Here is a 17928-nt window from a genome sequence, read left to right as displayed (position 1 = left end):
TTCAATACTTACTTATCTGAAACAGTCCTTGTCTTCAATAGTGCTGCTGTGTAACAGATTGCCGCTGACTTTGGAAGGCTTATATCTGTAATTGTAATTTTCAACTTAGGTAAGAATCACAAAAAGTTTCTTAAGACAATTTTTAATAAGAATAATTCCTGGTACAAATTCAACAGATACACTATAGTAGTAGAAACAGGTAGGCATGTAGTTGGAAGAGCTGAGTTTTAATCCTGATTCTAGTATTTACTAGCTATGCATCCCTGAACTAGCAGCAACTTCTTTTACGTTTAATGTCCGTTTTTTTCTTCTCAAAATAAAGAAATAATACTTTTCTAGCAGAGAAAATTATATTATAATTATAAATATAATTATATCTGTATAATTATATATTAAATTATAATTAAATTATGTCTATGAAAGTCCTCGGAACAACAATGAAAAGTACTCAACAAATGTTTATAATAATCTGTTAACAATAACAGTATTCAGGGAAAAAGACATATAGATCTAGAACTATTGAAAACTCCACCTATTCACAGAGAAAAACCAAGATTCAAAAAAAAAAAAATATTTAACAGGAGTTAAATGCAGGTAATACAACAGGTGATTCTAATTTTTTTCTTCTTCCAGTGTTTTTGATTTTCTACATTGTTTTAAAGGATTTTTTTAGAAAATAAAATAATCAGGAAATATAATTAATTGTACCAATCCTTTCTTAAAGAATGCCCAAAATAATGTTATCAGGAGAATAGTATTAGTGGACTCTCTTGAAGTTTTAGATCCCAGAGTTATACCAGCAAATTGAGAACTAAAGAAATAAATTTGCTTTTAGCTTCTACAGGATTCTAGAATGGTAAAACCTGGGGAATCATAAAAACAACTGAAAACACAGAAGCATAGCTAAGTTGTTAGTTTTACTTTATTTTAAATAAATCAGATCCTATCTGATTTTTTTGTATTTGGCTCCTAAGCTTGTTCACTGTATCATAAGCAGGGCACACACCCGATAAGTTACATATGGAAAGAATTTCTCACAAATTTCTCCATGAGCCTACACTATCGTGAAGCACTTGTAAAAATTCCAGATGTTTCAAAAAATAAACTTCTCTTTCCAAGTGTGACACATTTCAAACTTTCCAAATCATGGGGATTCCCAAACTAATGGCTAGGAACTGACAACAGAACAAGCATGAATATGTGACCTGTAGATGCTATGTTACAGTGAAAGATGTGACCAGAAACATTATGCTAGTTAGGATGTTTCCATCTTAAGGTTAAAAGCTGATGCCTCACTCAAAATGAGGAGAACTGGCATGCTTCTTAAAAATTCTCCCAACTCGGGACGCCTGGGTGGCTCAGTTGGTTAAGCAGCTGCCTTCGGCTCAGGTCATGATCCCAGCGTCCTGGGATCGAGTCCCGCATCGGGCTCCTTGCTCAGCAGGGAGCCTGCTTCTCCCTCTGCCTCTACCTGCCACTCTGCCTGCCTGTGCTTGTTCGCTCTCTCTCCCTCTCTCTCTCTGACAAATAAATAAATAAAATCTTTAAAAAAAAAAAAAATTCTCCCAACTCCATTTGTGCTGAACTGGCACTGTTTAGTATAATAATAAAAATAACCAATATATGTCAACTTCTTACTATTGGAAGACTAGTAAACAAAGAAATGGCATAGCTGGATTTAAGTGTTGGCTTGCCACACTGACTGGCTGGGAGACCTTACCTTCTTTAACTCCAGTTTCCTTGTTTACTAACAAGAGTAAAACAACTTGTCCTACCATCTCACAAGATTATTATACTCCTCATATGAAATAATAAATTATACTTTGTAACCAAAAAGCATTGTAAAAATGTTACTCTGAATTTTTTATACATACCATAAAGCAACTTCTGTTAACTATCTCTCACACTCCAAAACAAATGAGGTACCATCCCATGTCCATAGCACCCCACACTTTTCCAATTATCTCACCTTACACACTATGCTTCAATATAACTATTGTTCATTTGTCTTTGTCTGTATGTTCCTTTACTAAACTGTAATTTCTACAAGGACTAAGTCCATGTCTTCTTGTTCACCACTGTATTCTAAGTCCTTCACTCAACAGACAAATGAATAAATTTTTAAAGAAAATTTCTTCCTTGTAGACTTTTGCTCCCAAAAGTCCTGATAAAGAAGATACTTACTATAACTTGTATCCATGGATTCTAAATACTGACTTGAAAGAATGTAAAAAGAAAAATCAAAGAAATACCAGAATAGGATCACATTTATGATTACATAATTGAAAAAAATATTTTAACCATGCTATCAACTAAGTCATTTATCACTCACCATCATATTTTGCTAGGACTGCCTGAACATCTGCATAGGCCTGTAATTCTAGAAGTGATTCTAGGAGATTCTCATGGATGTTCAACATGGTAAGAGGAGGAAATTCTTTCATCAACTATACATTAAAAGGAAAAAAAGGTTAAAATTATAGCAAAGGAACTCAACAGAGCTGAATCTGATTCATTAAAGCAGAAATTCTTTAGTTTCTTAACAAAACTGTGGAGACTCAACCCTTAGAAATATATGTATATTAATAAACACCTTGTTATAAAAGCTACCAATTAAAAAACAATGGTTTTACATTAAAATAACTGGCAGCTTAAACCACATTTTCAGTTTTTGAAGGAAGAAATACCAACATCCAATCATCAAACTTACTTACATCTCTCATTATTTTTACTGCTTCTCTTATTCTTCCTAATTTTCTTGCACACATTGCTAATCTTCTTTTAATATATACCAGTACATTGGTATCTCTTCCTATTTAAAAAAATGACATAATTATCACTTTGTATTATGACCTACTATTTCGTTAACATATCATCCATTAACTATAAGTAATTATTTGCTTATCCTGGAAGTTTCAATTAAAATTAAACTGTCTCAGAATGCAAGACTATTAAAGATTATTAAATTTGGGTGATGAACATTGAATGGAGGTATATATTTGAAGTTTTTTATAGTAAAAGCTTAAAATCCATATATACAGAATTACTTTTGCCTCTAACAGTAACCTGAGTACATTATATATGAATTAGTGTATACTTGACAAGTATATTTTAATATTAACATAAAAGAAATACATACAATAGGAAAAAATAATTCTGACCTATTATTTTGAGTTTCTGCATAAAATTTTTTTTAATATTCCCTATTGTTTTTACTGACAAAAGATGTTCAAAACAAAATTTCTATGGTTACTGTGAACTTTTGCTCAACAGCTAGTAATTAGTGAACTATAAAACTATTTCTAGAAAGAGCTAACAAATATTTTTGTAACTATCTCAGAATCATATTTGAGATTATACAAAGACAAATGGCATGGCTTTTTCACAGATGTAGTCTCATTAGTTCCAGACTGCAAAATTATATATTCCCACAGTTGTGTGCTATAACAACTTACATTAATGAAACATACTGTATACATCAATATTTAGTTTGGAGAGAAAATATTATCCAAATTTTAATTTCCACAAACAAAAGATTTAGAACTTAACTGCCAACAGATAATGCATTATGTAAACATATTTCAATTTATTGCCCGATATTTGCCAAAATCATTAAACGAAAACCCTCTGGCCACAAAAAATAGCAGGAAGCAGAAGCATTACAGATTCTAACATCTTTGGTAGAAGTATCTCAATCCTAACTGAGAGAGTAACCTTAAGAGTGGAAAGAATCGTGGTTGGTTTGGTCCATATAATCTCAAACATATCACAGAGAAGAGTCAAAGAAAGAATCAATGCCACATGTGGAGCTGGGTGTTATACTGAAGCAGTCACTTCCTGGCACTATGTGGAGATACATATGGTCTGAAGGGCACAACCAAATGATGTACTTCTGCTACTGCTTGGGGGAAGGGTAAGGATAAAGCTGCTGATCATTACCAGAAGGCTCTCCTGAATCTTGGGTATGTTTGAGTTGTGTTTCTCCAATGACCAATCCAATTCTCACATGAAATAAATTACCTTAAATCTCAGAGCAGTACATCTCTCAATAATCAGAGCACATCTGTTCCCTTCCACAAGCATTCTCTAGCTAAAGCCTGTGTGTCTTGTTGGCTTATAGATATTACAAATAGATTAGTTATTTCTTATGAAAAGAAGCTAACTTCTAAGCATGAAGGGTTGTTTTTACCATTGTTATTTTGTGTCTTACACATAAAAGAGCCAACTGCAGGAGCTAAATAAAAGACAGGTAACAATCAGTACAAATTTGCTTACGCAGTTGAGCTTCATGCTGAGGACTTCGGTGCTGGCACTGCTGTGACCGCCTGTAAATTGTTTCTCCTGCCTTGAGTGCCTGTTTAAATAACCTCTCAGCATCTACAATAGTTGTTGCTTCTTCCTCGGCCAGTAGAACGTATGCAGTGGCACAGCTATGAAGAAAGCAAGCAAGGCAATTTTAAGTAAAATGGTAAAGAAGTATTTTCTCCTGGATATGTCTTTTGTTCTGCATCACACTTTCCTACCTTTACCTACATTTTCCATCTCTTGAAGAAGGAAAAAAAACTTCACTCGACATTCTAATTTGTTAGGGGCATGTTGGTATATTTTTGGTGTGTTTCCACAATTTTTCTCCTTTCTTACATTTCTTCACTGTATTTTCTATCTGCTTTACTTCTATGTCTATTATCTAACTGCTTGTCTCATATTTTCCTTTTGTAAAAGGGGGGGGGAGAAAATAAGATCTATAAAGCCTACCTAAAAAGTAGTTCAAGGAACTATACATTCTAGTGGTCATGCCTGCTCTTAGCCAGTATACACTTTGTAATATCCATCTAACAGGGGCAAGTATGGAAGAGGGTCAAGATTGAGAATAAAGCCCCATGGCCACCTAAGGACCTTTAGGTCCTTAACATTTGACTTAGAAATATATCATTCCAGGACTAACCCTTTTTTCCAATCCTGAGCCTTCTTTCTGTGTGCTGCCCCATCCTCTCTTGGGCTTAGCCACAACTGGATTGCAGCAAAACTTCCTTGGTGTGAATTCTAGTCTTTCCTCCTACACTGCTGCTTTTACTCATCACACCCAGGATCAATCCAAGTTCCCTTTCTTCACCCCACTAAAACAGGAAGATTTCTCTTTGTTATCAATTATGTCAAAGACTGGCTAATAAGGTAAATCAACTTGTTTGGAGGACAAAAAAGAGAAACAAAAAATTTCCTTTCCATTCCCAGAAACAGCAAGGACATATTGTAGTTCCTCTGGAGACTATATTCTAGTTCTGATTATCTAAGCCTGCATTGTCCAGTACTGAAGTCCTTCACTACATATAGTTATTGAACACTTGAAATGTGCCTAGTCCAAATTGAGATGTGATGTCAGTGTAAAGTGCACTCTGGATTTTGAAGACTTAGAAAAACGTAAAAAAAAACTTTAATAGTTTAAGAAATAATATCAATTGTATATTAAAATATTTTAATATTTTCAATATAGCTAAATAAAATATATTCATTAAATTAATTTCACCTTTTTCTTTTTACTTTTTAAATCTGGCTACCAGAAAATTTAGTTACAAATATGGTTCTTGTTATATTTCTATCGAACAGTGTTTAAGCAAGAGAAGAGAAATTGTTGGCAAAAGTACAAGACCAGGCATGAAACAAAAATAATGGCAAGGGGGGTGCCTGAGTGGCTCAGTTAGTTAAGCATCTGGCTCTTGTTTCCAGCTGAGGTCATGATCTCAGGGTTGTGAGACTGAGCCTTGCACTGGGCTCTACACTCAGCATGGAGTCTGCTTGGGATTCTCTCCCCCTTTCTGCCTGCCTGTCCCCTCATTCTCACTCTCTCTCTAAAGTAAATAAATAAAACCTTTTTTAAAAATGATGGCAAGGTAGCTATCAAACAACTGCGGACAAGGAGGATCTTTTAAATTCAGAAAATGTGAATCAGACCGTTTCAGCATCCTTCCAACAGTACACTAAATTGAACTATCTGATAATTTCACTAATCAACAGAAATTTCTCCATTACATATATTACATTTCTCTGAAACATTAGATACATTGCTGCTTTAAACACTGGGCTCCAAACTGCCATTCTAAATACAATTCAAATGTTTTTAAATAACAAAAAACAAAACATTTTTAAAAGATCTAGATGAGTATGAATTGATGCAATAGAATCAAAATATAAATATTTTAAATTACAGTTTAGCTATATGATAAAAAGAGGTTCTTTCCTCTGAGAGCTTTCCTATATTTGTTCAAAAATATTTTTAATATTTTGAAATATTAAAATTAATTTTATGAATACTGAATGACTCTCACTGCTATGAAGGTTTTGGTTTTTTTTCCCTGAAGGTTTTTTTTTTTAATTAAGGTAAAATTCACATAATAAAATTAAACATTTTAAAGGATGTCATTCAGAGACTTTTTTTTTAGGGACTTTTAATATATATACAAAGTTCACTCATGTAGCATGGAGCAGTATTTCATTCCTTTTTAAGACTGACATTCCACTGTGTAAATATATCAATTCTGTGTATCCCTTCATCATCAGCTGATGGATATCTGAGTTGGTTCTAGTTTGGGGCTATTATAATACAGCTGTGAACACGTGCTTTCAGTACTCTTCAGTATATGCGTAGGGGTGAACTGCTGGGTCATATGATAGTTCTAATTTTATCTTTTTGAGAACTGCCACACTGTTTTCCACAGTGGCAATACCATTTTACATGCCCACTTGCAATGTATGCGGGTTCTAATCTCTCCATAATTTTGCAAACACTTGGTATTTTCTGAAGGTTTTTGTTATACCCATCTTATGAAGGGGCATGTCACTGTGATTTTCATTTTCATTTCCCTAATTATGAATAATGTTGAGAACCTTTTCATGTGCTTACTGGTCATTTACATAAATGTCTGTTTGAATTCTTCTTTGAAGAAATGTCTGTTGAAATCCTTCTTCCTTTTTTAATTGGATTATCATTTTGTAAATGAGTTATTAGAATCCTTGATATATTCTGGATATAAGACTCCTATAAAATATGGTTTACAAATATGTTCTCTCATTCTGTGGGTTGCCTTTTCACTTTCTTGATAGTATCCTTCAATGCACAAAAGCTTTTAATTTTGATTAAGTCTAATTTATCTAATTTTCTCTTTGTTGTTGCTTCTGCTTTTGGTGTCATATCTAAGAGACCATTGCCTAATCCAGTCATAAAAATCTGCCCCTATGTTTTCTTCCTCTGTTTTAGCACTTAACTTTAGGTCTTTGATTAATTTTGAATTAATTGTGCATCATGTGAGGTAAAGGTTGCTTTTATATGTTACTATCCATTTGCCCAGCATCACTTGATGGAAAGACTATTCTTTCCCCGTTGAATGGTCTTGGCACCCTTGTCAAAAATCAGTTGACCATAGGGGCTCCTGGATGGCTGAGTAGGTTGGGCATGCAACTCTTGATTTCAGCTCAGATCATCATCTCAGGGTTGTGAGATCGAGCCCCATCTGGGGATCCCCACTCAGTGGGAGTCTGTGTCTCTTCCTCTGACCCTTCTCACTCTCTCACTCTCTCTCTCTAAAATAAATAAATGAATCTTTTAAAAAAATCAAGTTACCATAAATGCATGGGTTTATTTCTGAACTTACAACTTGATTCCATCAATCTAGATGTCTGTCTTTATGACTTAATTACTGTAGCTTCATAGTAAGCTTTGAAATCAGGAAGTGAGTTCTCCAATTTTGTTCTTTTTCAAGGTTGTTTTGGCTGTTTGAGGGCTCTTGTAATTCAACGTGAATTTTAGGATCAGCTTGTCCATTTCATAACAATGGCAAATGAAGTTTTGATCGGGATTGCATTGAATTTGTAAATAAACTTGAGGACTGCTGCCATCTTACCAATATTAAGCATTCCAATTCATAAACATGGGATGTCTTTCCATTTATTTAGGTATTCTTTAACTTTTTCAACAATATCTTGTCATTTTTAGTGTACAAGTCTTACACTCCTTGGTTACATCTATCTTTAAGTGTTTTAACATTTTTGATGCTACTATAAATGGAGTTGTTTTTTAAATTTCTTTTTCAGGGGTGCCTGGGTGGCTCAGTCGGTTAAGCATCTGCCTTTGCCTCAGGTTGTGATCTCAGGGTCCTGGGATCTTGCCCTGCATTGGGCCCCCTGCTCTGTGGGGAGCCTGCTTCTCTCTCTCCCCACCCTCCACTCATGCTTTCTCTTGCTCTCTCAGATAAATAAAATCTTTAAAACAATTTCTTTTTCAGACTGTCCACTGCTAGTGTAAAGATATACAACAGACATAAGGAAAGACTTGTTTTTGCCATTTTCCTATTTGTTTTATATATGTCCTATAAACAATAAATTTGTTGAACTCTTTTGCTAGCTCTAATGGTTTTTTTGTGTGTGGATTGAGATTTTGTATGTACAAGATCATATAATCTGTGCATAAAGACAGTTTTTACTTTTTCCTTTCTGATTTGGAAGCCATTTTCCCTTCCTTCTTCTTGCCTAATTTTACTGGCTAGCACTTCTAGTACAATGTTAAATAGAAGGGACAAGAAAAGATGTCCTTGTCTTATTCTTGATCTTAGAAAGAAACCTTTCAGTCTTTCATCTGTAAATATGTAAATAAAAACTGCATATCTACACATGAAAGACTGTGGGTTTTTCTTTATCAGTTTGAGGAAGTTTCCTTCTATTCCTTTTTTATTTCTTAGTGTTTTTTTATCAGAAAATACTGTAGGATTTTGTCAAATACCTTTTCTCTATCAATAGAAATGACCATGTGGTTCTTGCTCTTTTTTTTATTAATGTGGCATCTTACATTGACTGATTTTCATTTGCCTTTTTGGGACAAATCCGACTTGTTCCTGGTGTGTAATTCTCTTAATATGCTGCTGGATTTGCTGTGCTACTATTTTGTTGAGGATTTTTGCATCTATATCATAATGGATATTAGTCTGTAATTTTTGTTTCTTGTGATGTCTTTGGTTTTGGTATGGGATAATACTGGCTTCACAGGATGAGTTAGGAAGAGTTACTTCCTTTCTATTTCCTTTTTTTTTTTTTTTTCTTAAGATTTTATTTACTTATTTGAGAGACAGTGAAAGAGAGCATGAGAGGGGAGAAGACCAGAGGGAGAAGCAGACTCCCCATGGAGTCAGGAGCCCGGTGCAGGACTCGATCCCGGCACTCCAGAATCACAACCTGAGCTGAAGGCAGTCGCTCAACCAACTGAGCCATCTAGGTGCGCTTCCTTTCTATTTCTCTGAAGAATTTAAGAAGGGCTGGTGTTTATTCTTCTTCTAGTTCTTGGTAGCACCTGCCAGTGAAGGGATCTAGTCTTTGGTTTTCTTTGGAAATTTTTAAATTACTGATTCCATCTCTTCACTTGTTATAAGTCTACTTAGATTTTCTATTTCTTCTTGAATCAGTTTTGGTTCCTAGAAATTTGTCCCTTTTATTTATCTAATTTATAGATATATAATTGTACACTGTGTTCTGCTTTAAATTTCTGTAAGGTTAAGTAGTAATGTTCCCAGTTTCATTCCTAGTTTCAGTAATCTGAGTCTTCTCTCTTTTTTAATTGATCAGTCTAGCTAGAAGTTCATCAATTTTGTTGAATTTTTTAAAAGACTTTATTTATTTGACAGAGAGAGAACGAGCACACAAGCAGGGGGAACAGTAGGGGGGGAAGGAAGAAATAGGCTCTACACTGAGCAGGGATCCCAGTGTGGAGCTTGACCCCAGGACCCTGGGATCATGACCTGAGCTGAACCCACTGAGCCACCCAGGTGCCCCAGTTTTGAATCATATTGAAAAAAATAACTGCAAACCCAAAATACATTAACTTTTATATTTGCTTATGTAATTATCTTTACTGGTGTTCTTTATTGCTTTGTGTGGAGTCAAGACTGTCTAGTATCCTTTTATTTATAATATATCCTTTTATTTATAACATATCCTTTTATATATAACATAGATCTGCTAGCAATGAACTGTTTCTGTTTATCTGGAAATGTCTTAATTTCTCCTTCATTTTTGAAGGATAGGTTTGTTGGATATAGAATCTTTAGCTGTGGAGGCACCGGGGTAGCTCAATTGGTTAAGCATCTGCCTTTGGCTTAGGTCATTATCCCAGAGTCCTGAGACTGAGCCCTGCACTGGGTTCCCTGTGGGAGGCTGCTTCTGCCCCTCCACCCTGCTCATGCTCAAACACACTCTCTCTTAAACAAGTAAAATCTTAAAAAATAAAATAAAATAAAAAGAATCCTTAGTTGACAGTTTTCTTTCTTTAAGAGTTTTGACTTTGTTATCCCACTGCCTTCTGGCTCCTATGGTTTTGGATGAGAACTCAGCTGTTTATCTTACTGAAGATTCTTCATTCCTGACGCTCTTGCTGCTTTCAGGAATTTCTCCTTGTCCTTGGTTTTGGAAATCTTGATTATAGTGTGTCTCATTGTAGATTTCTTTGATTATATCTTACTTGAGGTTCACTGAGTTCTTGATCTTTATTTCTAGATCTTTCTAAACTTTTTTCCTAGATTTCTTTTTAAATTTCTAAATCTTTATTGATATCCTCTAGTGGTAAGATATCCTTCTCAAGACTTCCATTTGGTCTTTGCACATGGCTTCCTTTACCTCTTTGAGCATATTTAAAGTATTTGATTTAAAGTTTTTGTCTGGAAAGTCCAAAGTCTTGACACCTTCCTTCAGGACAGTCTCCATTCATTTCCTTTCTTTTCTGTGAATGGGGCATATTTTGTTTCTTTGTGTGTCTTTTTAAATTTGTTTAAAACCGCAAATTTTGAAGATTATAATCTAGCAACTCTAGCAATCAGATTTCCCCCTCCTCTCCATGGCTTGTTGCTATTGCTTTTTGTAGCTGTTTAATGACTTTTCTGAACTATTTTTCTAAAGTTTGTAGTCATTATCATATATACCAGTGAATCCTCTCTCCTTTAGCCTGTTCATCAGCCAGTGATTTGATAGAGCTTGCCTTAAACACTTGGAACCAAAAACAAAACAAAAAAAGCCAAGTCTTTGCAGATTGGTTCTGAGTGTGTTGGGGCACACCTTCAACATTCAGCCAGGCAGTTTACAACCCTGCCTTAGCCTTTACTTTCTGTTTGTGCAGAACCTGAAATTCAGACAGACATGAGAGCTTAGGGTCTTCTTAAGTCACTTCTGAGCATATGCCCAAACTTGGGCATGTATGGGACATCTGAGATTCCCAGGAATATGTGGGAGTTTTTCAAAAGTCCTTATTTTCCAAAGCATCTCATTCCCCAGCCTTTCCTCTCAAGCTTTCTGGTTTGTCTATTATTTGCCCCAGCTGTTATCCCTTGCTCCAGGGCAGCAGGGACTAATGCATTTGTCTTTATGTGTTTTCAACAAATGCCCCCCAGTGTAGCTGTGTCAATGCTGGGAGAGTTCCAAATTAACCCAAATAAAGGCAATACCTTTGAGCTGACCCTTCAGAGAGCCAACCAGACAGGTCAAAATAAACAAGCAAAATTCTTCAAGAATAAGAGCCATTCCACTTCCTCTGATAGGAGGAACCTATACCCAGAATGCAGACTTTTGTCTTCAAGGCTGCCACTGAGCAAGGGAGTGGGAAATGGGCGAGGAGGGGGCGGTGTAAGTTAAAACACCATAAAACTCACTTACAGTGATTCAGCTGTTTTTTTTTTAATTGATTAAGAATTCTCTAGGATGCTACAAACTTTTGATTAGTTTCCAGAGTTTCAATAAAGTTGATTCACTGCTTTTGGAGTTCCCTACACTGATTTTTGTTCTACCTTAGGAAGGTCTTCTTAATAATGATAACATATCTTGGGGGGTGGGGTTGTTGAGGGATACCAGGGACAATGCTAAATTCATACCATTCAGGAAGCATTCCCTGATTAACCCCAACTAGGGCCATACTTTTACTCCTGGCATTTATTTAGTATCAGATTAATACTTATTGATCTATTCCATTTAAATATTAGGCTAACTCATGATATTACATTTTGCCTTTTCAAAATAAAGAATTGATATAAAGAGCTATAAAAAATAAATACCCCTGGGATGCCTGAGTGGCTCAGTTGGTTAACTGGCTGCCTTCGGCTCAGGGCATGATCCCAGGGTCCTGGGATCGAGTCCCACATCGGGATCCCTGCTCAGCGGGGAGCCTGCTTCTCTTTCTGCCTCTGCCTGCCACTCTGCCTGCTTGTGCTCTCTCTCTCTGTCTCTGACAAATAAATAAATAAAATCTTTAAATAAATAAATAAATAAAGTACACCTGGGTGGCTCAGTGGGTTAAAGCCTTCGGTTTAGGTCATGATCCCAGGGTCCTGGGATCGAGCCCTGCATTGGGCTCTCTGCTCAGCAGGGAGCCTGCTTCTCCCCCCTCCCCCTGCCTGCCTCTCTGCCTACTTGTGATCTCTGCCTATGGAATAAATAAATACAATTTTTAAAAATAAATAAATAAATACTACATTTTGCTTATTTTGAATCCTCTTCACATGCCTCCAATCCCATTAGCAACTAAAGTTCTCAGGACTGAATGAATGCTTTGAATGAATGATTTAAATGAAAAACAAAATTTAAAAAGGTGGCATAAGTATTTTTGTACTCTTTAACTATCAAGAATTATCACCAATTAGATCAGCATTCCCCATTTTAAAAAGTATCTCTAGGATAATTTCAATTCAAAAGCACAGGTAAGTTTGTAATTTCAGAACCAAAGTATAGATGCCCATGAACACTAAAATTTGTCTCTAGTATACGAAAATAAAAGCAGCGGAGGGGGGACTGCTAATGACTCTAAGTGTCTTAGGAAAAGACAAAAGATAACATGAAATCATTTGCCTGAGTTTCCTACAAAACAAAATTACTTTCCATATATTTCACACTTACTCATTGTTTAATTCTAAAGCTTGATAGGCTGCTTTGATTCGAGCTGGAGGATTTCTTTCCCTCCATGCCTTCTGCATAACTGTAGGAAAAATATTGTAAAAAGCGATGAGATGGTAAACATAAATAATCTTATGCAAAACGTATGAAGAATGAGCTAGGAGAGTAAACAAAGATTTAAATAACATGTTCTTAAACATAAACAAGAAATTGGGGTGTCAGCTCACAATAATCTTTTGAGAAATTTACATTAAATGGAAGCATCACACATAAGAAAAATATATTCTTTCTCTGATTTGAGTAACTATAAGGTATTTAATCCAGTTAACTATACCATTATTATACATAAACATATATATTTCTAAATGCATATTAAAATTGGGTAACATCGAATTATAATCATATGAAATATTCTAGTCCTTTTATCACTTTGAAAAGGGTCGATAAATGCTAAAAATATACAAAACACTTAAAAACAAAGTATTTGTCTAATCAATGATTCAATCCAGGAAGAATGTTTGAATTTGTATTTCGTACAAAAAGGTGGAAAAAGCAATTAATTTAGAATATAGTATATTTATGGAAAATGTCAGTCTCTACCAAGATTCAAGAAAAGCCTGAATTAAAACCTCTCTAGAATAACAATATTAGTTTTGCTACCAATTACTGAACAAAATGAAAATTAAGTTTCTTAAAAATTAAACAAACAAATAAACAAAGTAGATTCATGAAACTATCTGGTCTATTTCAAATTTGATAAGAAAAATAGAGAATCTATGAATGTTGCTTTTGGAACAAAACCTACAACTGTCTAGAAAGAATAATGTGGAAAATGTTTGAGTTTTCCTTTGGAAACAAAATATTAGTCTTGGCTTGGAAAAGAAGACAATATATTTCACTTGTGTAACAAAAATACATTTCTCATATCGAACATGTCACCAGCTGTCTGACAACTAATGCTTCCTGAACTTGACAAATTGATTCAAGTCAGCACCCATCTGATAATAACCAGGTAGAGAATAGGGTTTTGCTAAAGCATTAAAATATTACATAAAAATAAAGAATATTAGACTTGCCAGTTTTAATGATGGGGTTTTCTCCTTTAACTTACATGATTCAACTTACAAGTCAAATTTGGATATGAAATCTTTATCAATATTTTAAATGGCTATTTGGGATTCTGGCCTATTACGTATATATCAAAATTAATTGAAGTAATTCTTTTAAATTATTAAGTTACATGCAATTTTTGCTAATTATAGAAATGTTATAATAACCATCTTTTAACATCTACTTTTGCATACCTGACCAAATATTTCCTTTCTAGAAGTGGAACGGTTGATTAAAATGTATGCATCTTCTAAAAGATTTTGGATATAATAAACTCCCAAACTCTTTTCAATAAGATTGTATTAATTTACATTCTTTCAGGCAGTGGAGAAGAGTGAACGTTTCCCTACTTAGCAACACTTAGTATCAATTTTTGCTAATTTAATACATGGAAACTATCTCATCTTCATTTGCATTTCTTTCTTTTTTACTGAGGTCATCTGATCCACCTTTAAGCATTTTTTTCTTATTCGTATTCTTAGAAAACGTTTGCAACTGCTCTATCCAGACTTTTAAGATCAATCCTCACAACTAATTCAGTTCTAAGCCAAAGGGAAAGGGGAAAAAAATACAAGAAGAAATTTGTATTTCTTTCTAAAACAAGGCTTAAAAATAATTAAAAGGAAAATGCTGATTTAGTATTTAGCTGTCTTTTTTTTTTTTTAATGTAAAAAGGTGGTTTTATTAAAGCACAGGGACAGGACCAGTGGGCAGAAAGAGCTGCTCACCTGTCCTCTTTAAGAGTTCTTGATATGCTTAAAAAAAACAACACAAGCAATTAGCAATTCAATCAAATTTATCTATTTTTTAAAGTTAAATAATATTGCAATATGCTATCAATCAGAAAATAGTCAATCCCAAGATCAGGGGCTATGAAATGTAGATGCCTACAAAGACTAAGCAGAAAACAGAAATGTGTAAATTAAAAGCATTTGCACAATCTAAAGGAGAGAGTCACAGCTTGGGTCTAACTGATTATTGCAAGGTGCACATACAGGTCCAGTTTTGCCATATTTTCCAACTTCTAAAAAGTGTAAATCTGGGTTTAAATGTCAAACCTCGGGGCGCCTGGGTGGCTCAGTGAGTTGAACATCTGCCTTCTGCTTGGTTTGTGATCTCAGGGTCCTGGGATCAAGCCCCACATGGGGCTCTCTGCTCGACGGTGAGCCTGCTTCCCCCTCTCTCTCTGCCTGCCTCTCTGCCTACTTGTGATCTCTCTCTCTCTGTCAAATAAATAAAATAAAATCTTAAAAAAAAAAGTCAAATCTCCTGATTCTTAAGTGTTGAACTGAAAATACCATGAAAACAAATTATTCAAAAAACACTGCTGGCCGGGGGGGCCTGTCTGGCTCTGTTGGTAGAGGATGAAACTCTTGATCTCAGGGTTGTGAGTTTGAGCCCCACACTGGGTGTAGAGATTACTTAAAAATAAAATCTTAAAAAAAAAAAAATCAAAGAAAGATAGAACACTGCTGGCTGGCCCTGAAGGTACGTTTGTTTTATGCCTTAAATAAATAAATCAATAGGATGAGAACAGAATCTACTAACTTAGTAACTGATGGCAATTCATCAAGAGAAATTTGTCACATCACACATACGTACACATTTTTAAACATAAAACTACAGATATAAAATCATTACCTTTATGTGAGTGTCTGAAAAGATCAATATGGATCAATTCACAGATAAGAGTCTGTCCTTGAGCTCAGTATTTACCTGCAATTACACATACCTCTAGAAGTACACGAAACTTTGCAAGGACCAAAACAGCATGCGTGGTTTTAAGAGAACCAATTTCTATAAAGTCTCAGCTTTATATGACTCTTCCTAGAACTGATCTACTTGAAGAATGTGCCTCTGACTGGTCTATATACCGTGCTGGTTGCCCTTTCCTACCCAATATCTGCTTCCCCGCTCTCCAAAAGATATATTCCTGAAAAAACTCTTACTTCTCACCCATCCTGAATCTTTCTAAGGTACATTCCGAGGAGTGTAAAAATCTCCAAGTGGAAAATTCAAAGTTTAGGTTTCGGGGCAGCCATTTTTCGTGAAGGCACCTACAACAGGAATTCCTTTTACTTAACAGTAAATCTTGGCGTTAGAAATAAGAGTATTCCAGCCCCTGGATGCTCTCCCCAGTGAGGAAGTGATAACCGTTTTTATCAGTTCCACTTATCAGCACCCCTTGCCCCTTACCATCAAAAAATGTGTTCCTCCTAAGGAAAGGTCCCCTCACAGCAAGGCAAAGGGGGCACTAGTAAAGGAAAATAAAGGTGGTGGAATCTTATTTTGGCCAAGTGATAGGCCCTAGGCAAAGCTCCTAGAATTATCTATGTTTCTATCTTAGAATTTAAATTCAGAAGAGAAATGGTTGTCATAGGGATGCATGTTAACATGTTTATTTGACTTAAAAAATGAAGTCAGGGGGCGCCTGGGTAGCTCAGTGGGTTGGGCCACTGCCTTCGGCTCGGGTCATGATCTCAGGGTCCTGGGATCGAGTCCCGCATCGGGCTCTCTGCTCGGCGGGGAGCCTGCTTTCCTCTCTCTCTCTCTGCCTGCCTCTCTGTCTACTGTGATCTCTCTCTGTCAAATAAATAAATAAAATCTTTAAAAAAAAAAATGAAGTCAGACTTTTCTGTCAGAAAGTCAGTCTGATTTGGTCAATGAGAACTCACCCAGCCAAGTGCTGTTCTATGGAGGACATTTTCTAAAGCTGAGAAAGCCAAATATGCAGCTCCAAGGATTTGACAAAAATATAACTAAAGTACATGATACCATTTAGAACCTTATGATCAAAGCAAATTAAAATTTTTAAAAACTTAGGCAAAACAATTTTATTGTGGAAAAGCATATGTGATAAATAAGACTCTCAAGTATACAATAATTACAATATGGAGATGTGAAATGGATGAGTTCAAGAAGCAAAAGAACTTACATAAAATTTACTACTGCTGAAGACTATTCGTCGATGTCTTTTTCAATAGATAATGGTGGATATCAAGTCATTAGATTTCTTGAGATACATTCAAATATAGGGTATTCTAGTTTTATTTTTAATTGTCTGTAATATGCTAAAAATCATATTCTTTGCAATTATTTAATCTTATGATGTCAAGTTAAAAATGTTTGAAAGGATACATAGTTTTTCAAAATTCCTTCAGGAGATAAGTGAACAATAATGTTTTAAGAGCACAGCTTTAGTGGATAGCCATGGATGCTACCGGAAAAGCCTGCCAATGTCTGCAATTCTGCTTGCAAAACGAGGTGAAGCCTTAATTTCTAGAGTTACTTTTAGAGTCAACTTTAGTCCTTAAAGTTAACACGCTAATTTCCATTTCAGTTATTTCCCCAACCCAACACTTTTGCCATTAATATAAACACTAAGCATATAAACAGAAGGCAGTTCCTTTTTCTCCTATTCACAATTAAATCCCTTCATGTAACCATTCCAAAGATCCTTGCATTTACTGCTATCACCCATCCTTAATATATTTAATCCAACAGATACAGATCACAAAGAATTCACTTCAATGCTGGAAAACTGGCTATTTTTCAGACCCCCTAGTAGTGATCTTCTTTTGCCTGTCACTATGGTGAGTAGAATCAACAGTAGTATAGTGGTGAAGAGTCAGACCTGAATTTGAAATCCAACTTTATCATTTATTAGTTAGGTTACTTAGGGCATATTACTTGATTTTCCTTTGCCTGCCTGCCTACCTGTCTTCCTTCCTTCCTTCTTTTCATACGTTTATTTCTGAGGTTGGTAAAAGTACCTATCTCATAAAATGATCGGGAATACTAAATCAGTACATTTATGTAAATTGCTTGGAACAGTGCTTGGTGCATAGTAAGCGCTATACAAGTGTTAGCTATTATTAGTGAAATTGCTTAAGACATCTGTGACAC

The 17928-nt window shown here is 35.2% G+C and overlaps 1 protein-coding gene across 2 annotated transcripts in view; it reads right to left on the bottom strand.

The window, feature by feature from the left end:
- Nucleotides 1–17928, bottom strand: part of ST7L (suppression of tumorigenicity 7 like) — an 82482-nt gene that overhangs the window by 52938 nt on the left and 11616 nt on the right. For both annotated transcript variants that reach the window (XM_080802369.1, XM_080802370.1), the window contains exons 6-10: nucleotides 12916–12994; nucleotides 4276–4430; nucleotides 2715–2812; nucleotides 2333–2447; nucleotides 13–85 (exon numbers count right to left, since the gene is read on the bottom strand). In XM_080802369.1, the coding sequence (XP_080658495.1) occupies nucleotides 13–85; nucleotides 2333–2447; nucleotides 2715–2812; nucleotides 4276–4430; nucleotides 12916–12994 (520 nt within the window). The remainder of the gene's footprint in view (nucleotides 1–12; nucleotides 86–2332; nucleotides 2448–2714; nucleotides 2813–4275; nucleotides 4431–12915; nucleotides 12995–17928) is intronic.

The sequence above is a fragment of the Martes martes genome (genome assembly GCF_963455335.1).
Source record: "Martes martes genome assembly, chromosome: 4".
NCBI lineage: Eukaryota > Metazoa > Chordata > Mammalia > Carnivora > Mustelidae > Martes > Martes martes.
This window is presented reverse-complemented; position numbering and strand designations above follow the sequence as displayed.